General features: G+C 43.7%; 1 protein-coding gene across 1 annotated transcript in view; it reads right to left on the bottom strand.

The window, feature by feature from the left end:
* Window positions 1–406: 406 nt before the first annotated feature.
* Window positions 407–6,756, bottom strand: part of iqsec2b (IQ motif and Sec7 domain ArfGEF 2b) — a 30,157-nt gene continuing 23,807 nt past the window's right edge. Inside the window, 12 exon segments of the mRNA XM_082519684.1 lie at window positions 407–2,939; window positions 2,942–3,265; window positions 3,268–3,937; window positions 4,233–4,282; window positions 4,502–4,696; window positions 4,856–5,017; window positions 5,113–5,212; window positions 5,320–5,445; window positions 5,536–5,675; window positions 5,812–5,978; window positions 6,089–6,211; window positions 6,489–6,650. Coding sequence (XP_082375810.1) covers window positions 2,587–2,939; window positions 2,942–3,265; window positions 3,268–3,937; window positions 4,233–4,282; window positions 4,502–4,696; window positions 4,856–5,017; window positions 5,113–5,212; window positions 5,320–5,445; window positions 5,536–5,675; window positions 5,812–5,978; window positions 6,089–6,211; window positions 6,489–6,650 — 2,572 coding nt within the window. The 3' untranslated portion in view covers window positions 407–2,586.

Raw genomic sequence — 6,756 nt, 5'->3', positions numbered from 1 at the left:
GAGAGGCTGTCATGTTTTGTTTCTGCTGTTTCCCAATCAGGCCCCTGTGTGCAGGTAGTTCTGCCTTGCTCTGTTTTGTCAGATCATCTGTTGTTTGTCATGAGTTTCCCATGTTCTTTGTTAGTTTTTGTTTCTGTGGAGTTTTTTCTCCCCTCACATTTTGTTGCATTATGGACTTTTATTATCAGATTTGTGATAGCACTCACTTCTTGTTTTACATCATGTTTTTGTAGTTGCATTTGGGTTGACTTGAGAACTGAAACGTGGAACGTAAACTTTTCCCCTTTGACTTTCATTATTACGTATATTCCTCTTTATCTAGGAACAACAATGCTGCTTATGTTGAATATTTAGAGGCGAGGTCTGTTTTAATGCACGTACAAAATACACACAAACACACATCACATCACTGCAAGGACACTTTAATGTATCAGAAGCAATAAATATTCACATCTCAATTCTCTATTCTTTCAGTACACATAGTACATACACAGAAAAAAACAAAATTGTTTGCTTAAAATAATATCCATAAGTGTACTGACATATAAACTTTTTTTAGGCTTTAATTTAAGTCATGTTAACTCATTCTCTCACCCTTAGTCTGAAATGATAAGAAAAGAAAAAGAAGTTGATGTTCCCTTTGGCCAACATCTCATATCCCTGTTTTTTATGTACATACTTAGTGGCACTCACATGCACGCACCTGAATACAGAATGGGAGCAGTTCATCCCATAGTTAAGATAAGAAGCCTATGTATATTATAATATGTACATTCAGGTTTATACAGTACAATCTATTCAATAAGTGCAGATATATTCATGCAAATAGAGTCAAAAAGGACACCATAAAGAAAAAAGTAGCCAACACATACTTATAAAATTCTTCATTTAATACTCCTGACTCTCTCCAAAACTTCTTAAAACCTACTTTTGATGATTCAGATCATCCAGAAATTTGGCATATTCTTCCTGTAGCTTACATCACCTGCATTTTTATACTTCCCTTGCTCAAATATTCACGTCTGAATCCGATTATACGCGCAGTTTTTCCTTTGTAATCAGTGGCACTGAAGGTAATCTACATCAGTGCTCAATTTTTACTTCAAAATCTGCAGTAGCAAAAGGAATGACACTAACACGAGGCCCACAGAGAAGAAAAAAAAAGAACAGGAAATACAGTATGCACCTGTAGGCTATTTTACATTCTTGACTCTTGTTATGGTTTCTAACAAGAAGCCCTCAGCAAGATGCCAAGGCATCAGAAAACGGTAGCAGAGATTTCTGAAAGTAGCAGGAGAGGGAGGATTAGAAGAAGGCCATTTCTGACTTAAGACATCACGTGTGCAAAAACCACAAAACTTCATGTAAAAGCGTGCTTGTTTCAAAACAAAAAAACACACAATGAATAAATTTGATGACCGTGATATGGGGCACTGCATATGCACCCTGTATGAAAAATTCACCAATTTTTACGATCATAATTAAGCCTTTTAAAATACTGGGAGAGTCATAAGAAAAGAAAAAAAAAGGAAACGCTAACTGAGATTCATTCTGTAGATTCAAGTTTTTGTCAAGTCACACCATTCAAGAGGTTGTGCCCCTGTTTGCAAACAGAACAGAAAAAAAAGAGGAATGTTGTAAATGTTCAAATCGATTTGAACAAAAACTAAACCTCCTTCTTTATCCTGAACAGTCAATAATACTAATCGTTAAAAGATGAACTGAATAAAACCATGGTACTATGAAAAGAACTCACACTTCACATAACTGAATACCCTCAACTGGATATGGCAAAGTGAGGGAATCTGTATGTGAATATACTCTCTAAAACCATGTACAAACATCTGCTGATATAATTACTCACTGATCAAAACAATTATTGGACAATATTCATCATACTCATGGCAGGTATATTATAATATCTATAAAACAGCAAGAAGCTTCATAAACATTCAAAATATATTATTATTTGTCTCATTGATTCCCATACCCCATGTTGCATTAGAAAGCCCGGTGACATCTGTTGACATGTGAAAGACCAATAAGCAAAAGACTGTCAGAAAACTGTGCACTGGTTTTAGAAGTTTTAGACAAAGCAACATATCTGAGGTCTTCTTTTAGAAAAAAAAAGATGCCTGTCAGCAAAGCGTAACCTGCAAAAATGAACAGAGACATCATGAAGCCAAGTAAATTATTGCAAAGTCAAGGGGCAGTTTTTAATGCCAAACTCCGCTGGAATACATTTGGTGGTTCAGTCCTTATTTACATGCCCACGTAAGCAGGTGGATACCTATGGTCTCCAGTTTCCCAGTGCCGCATTATCACATCTTTGTACTGTACATGTAAATAGTCTCATACAGACTCAACTAGACTCCAAACAATTAAAACTGAGGCAATATAGCTAGATATAGATTTAGTTTCATCTTAAATATATGGCTATAGACTTCTCTGATTGTGTGTGGGAAATGTGTGGAGTGTGTTTTTGTGTAATGTTGCACGTGTGTGTGTTTCTGTGGTGCCGGTTCAGGATCAAGGATGCGTCCACAGGCCGTGCCGTTTAACTCTAATGGTGCTTTCTGTCTCCGTCTACATATGTGGAAAACGGAGGTGAAAGTAACAGAGACGGAGCAAACTTCGTTTCCTCTTCTCAGTAGCGCTGCTGCTGTTACTTTCTGTCCTGGCAGATTTGGTTCTAGGCCTAGCTCTGCCCATCTCCTCCAATCTATCATCTGACCTTTGAACTCTGGAGCCCCACATCCTGCTCACACTACGGTACTTATCCGGTTGATAGGCTTGGATTTGGAGCTGCCCCCTGTACCGGTCGCTCCAGCCCCTGTCACCTGCGGCCCCTGCTGAGGCTGCCCGGGGTGCTGGGGGGGGTGAGGGGAGAGAGGTGTAAGAGGGGTAAGGGGGGACGAAGGGGGGGGTAAAGGGGAGTGTGGTGGGGGAGGGGGGATAGAAGAAAGAGGAGGGTACTGGGGCAGATACGGGCCGGCGGAGGCTGCGTGATGCGCATTGACGGTAGCGGATGGTAGATTGTGGGGCAGAGTGCCGAATATGAAGTGTGTTTGGTGGGTGCTGTGGCTCACTGGGTGTGGTGTGTGCGCGTGTCCTGGGTGGGTTTGGGAGTGTGCGTGGGGGTGGGAGAATGACAAGGTTAGTGGAGGTTTGGTACCAGGGCCGCCGGCCCCTCTGACAGAGTGTGTGGGCTGCACGTGGTAGAGGGCGAACTGTTGGTTCTGGGAATGTTGGGAGAGAGGAGAAAGGGGGGGGGACATCCCACCACCATGTTGGCGTAACGACCCGGAAGCCCATGCTGGGAGAGCTGGGAGAGATGGGCCAGCTGCGGGTGCTGGGCGTGCGGTGGGCCAAGCGGTGGACGACAGGGTAGAGGGCCTCTCTGTATAGTATGAGGGGGCACTCCTGGCAAAGGAGGAGGGACAGTTTGGACATGGTAGCGATGGTGATGGTAGTAAGGTGGTGGCGGCTGCACGGTGCCCGCGTGACAGTACTGTGCGTGAAGTGCCTGGAGCTTGGAAGCCCCCCCTTCCAATTGGCATAGAGATGAAGGGGAGTGAGGAGGGGGCCCTCCCGTAGTCGGTGGGGGGACAGGTGCGGGGTAGGGTGGCCCCGGTGGAATAAGGGGCCCTGGTGGTTTGGCGCGTTTGCTGCCGAATAGGGAACCCAGGAAGGAACCGCTGTTGTTGTTGCTGCTCCCCCCAGGGCCGCTCCCCGCTCCTGCTCTCTCTGCACTGCTGGAGACTCCCCCAGCTCCTGTCCCAGCAGTGGTATGTTGCTGCCCCGGCCCACCCCCCACCCCCGTCCCGGGGCTCAGGATGGGGCGATGAGGCCGGAAGTCTTCTGTTCCATAGCAACCAGGAAGCACACCTGGCAGTGGATAGCGCTGGTGAGGCTGTGGGCTGCTAATGATGGAGCCCTAGAAGATAAAGTATCATCGAGTTTTAGAATAAACACTAGAGTCTTGCAATACATCCCGGTTCCCGCTTATTATCACACACAGGAAATAACTGTATCTGGAGGTGGAAAACATGCTAGGGTAAGTATATACGCACATAGTCATGCAACAGGTGTCAGTCCAGGACACACACATGCATGTACACGCACACACCATGTACATACAGTACTTGCTCGGGAGGATAAAGAACCAATGGGGGAAAATGCAAATCTAGTGAAGGTTATAGGTCTAATTCTAGTCTTACATAAAGACTTACTTCCATTGTACTGTCCAGAGAACCAACACTGTTCCTGCGACCACGTTTCCCTGTACCCCACCAGGAAGAACCAGGTTAGCAAAGCATGAAAGATTGGAATATTTTTTGCAAAAAAAGGCAAGAGTTGCATAAGCTGTGTCTGACTGTCAGCAAGAAAGAGAAACAGGCGGTAGCAATAGAAACAGAGACCAAAATCATGCAACCCAATTCATCCCAGCTGGTAGTAATGTAATCAAGCTGAACCTGTCTCCGATAAGGCAATGTCTCACCTGTATCCGATAGGTCCCTGAGAGAAGAGCTGAGCGCTGTGCGTTTGAGACCCTCACCAACTGAGCAATTGTCATCAAAACTTGTTCTTCCCAAGGTGCCATTCACAACATCGCTCTTCACACCTACGCCTCCTCCAACCACACCTCCAGTTAGCAAGCTGGGCCGCATCACACCTTTCTGTTTCTCCAGTTCCGCTGCACATTTACACACAGGGCACAGGGGGATTTGAAATAAAATTGAGGTTTAGCACAGAGAAGAATGACCAGAAAGGATGTGAAGAAAACGAAACATTTTGACTGACCAAAAAGTAACATTATGGTTTACAGGAAAGGCCAGCAGATGGGGCTACTTACATTCAACTCTGTATTTCTCCATTTCTTGCACTTCAGCAATACTCTCCCTGAGGTCGCTAACAAAGCGGGTGCGGTCTTGCTGACTGGGTGCCATAAACACAATAAGAACCTTCCTCTCTCCACCCAGGACTGCTGAGGTCAGACGGATGCCATGAGGGTAGTCTAGATGGGGGGGGGGGAGCAGAAATAAATACTCTTGTCATCACAAAATGCACTTAAGAACAGTTAGAAGGTGCAAAACAGAGATTGCTTCTTACATGAGTTCTGGAACATGTGCACTTGCATTTCAACCAAAGGGAAAGATTGTCTGAAACTATAAGTCACTGAGGTTTTCTTCTTCTGGAAGATTTTTGTCACCTAGTACACAACAGAAATAGTATAATGATTTTTTTTTAACAGGTACTTTAGGAAAAACTGACCTCTTATCTGCCACATGATAAAAAAAATGATAATGTAAATCTTACCACGAGCAGGTCATTAAAGAGAAAGACCTCCCGCTGGTGCACTCCTGTCCTCTGAGGTCTGTTAGGGTCAGGCACCTCATAGAGCTGGCAGCAACACACCAGTCTACGATGGGGAAGGGACAGCACCTACATAGACAAACACAGCACAAATAAATGACAACTTTTAGCTAAATAGAACAATATATTAAAGAGCTTTGTATTACAGGATAAACTCACAGGCTTCTTGCCCACAATGACTCTTTCCACTGCCTGCACTTGGGACACGTGGTCATCATTGGTCCTTAGCTCCCATTTCTGTATTCTCTGGTAGATCCCAACCAGCAGGTCTCTAGGTATGTCCTGGCCATTGTCTACACCTTGAGTGGAACCAAAGAAAGCTATTTTAGAGTTGTCACACAGAAAACGTATAACTTTAGCCATATTTTAAAAGTTGCAATATGTGTTTGATGAGCTCATGTAGAGGGTAATTTGATCTTTTCTGTCCAGCAGCACCTCTCAAATTCTTGATGAAATCCTCTAGTTTCATTTTCCTCTCAGGTTTGACATTGGGACTGTACATATCTGTGTTGAGGAGGATTATGGCGAAGGCCAAGATGAAGATGGTGTCGGGATTCTGGAACTGTCGAACCAGGGTCGGATTACACACACAGTATCTCTGACTGAAGACAGAAACAAATTTTGTGTGAAAAAATAAAACAAAAAGATTATTTTCATTTTGATGCAGCATCCAAGCGACTGAAATGAATTCCTTTAGTGATCTATAACAAACCTGAATGCCTCTATAAGCCGCTCTACTTTTTGGGCTTCTCCTTGAACTTTAATCTGTGCCTGGAACTTCCTCAGAGCATCATCGATGTCCATGCCTGAGAAGTCCATCTCATCCACCACACAGCTGAAACACACACGTCAGAAGTTACAGATGACACGTCTCTACCCTCCAACTTGGATATTAAGAAAAATTAATCCTATATATGGGCAGGAGATTAAAGCTGCTTCAAGATTGCATCAATTTAGACTTGGCATGAAATATGTGAGATGGAGTGTGCGTATACACTGACATATTTTTGGGCAAACTTTCTGAAGTTACAAATGTAGATGGATTTGGATCATTCAGACATCTGTGTCTGACATGTTTTAATATATTACAGCCGTCTGTCTCAAATACTCACTCTAAAACATCTTTGTTGAATTGTTTCTGTCGGTTTCCCAGAAATTCTCCAATCATCTGCCTGCTGAGACCCTTTCTCTCCAGAATGAAGCGAGCAATGCCAACAGGAGTGTCAGACACAAAACCTCTTTCTATCAGGTACTGGATCCCCTTCTCTGGTTTCCTGTTGAAGAAAACCCACCAAGGACTTTTCTTTTTGCTCCAGTATTACGACATTCGATATATTTTTCTCAGTAAAACAGCTACTTGTGTTGTGTTTCTTAGTACAT

Source organism: Aulonocara stuartgranti (assembly GCF_965226115.1).
Source record: "Aulonocara stuartgranti genome assembly, chromosome: 20".
NCBI lineage: Eukaryota > Metazoa > Chordata > Actinopteri > Cichliformes > Cichlidae > Aulonocara > Aulonocara stuartgranti.
Note: the sequence above shows the minus strand (reverse complement) of the source record. Positions and strands in the feature narration are given on the sequence as shown.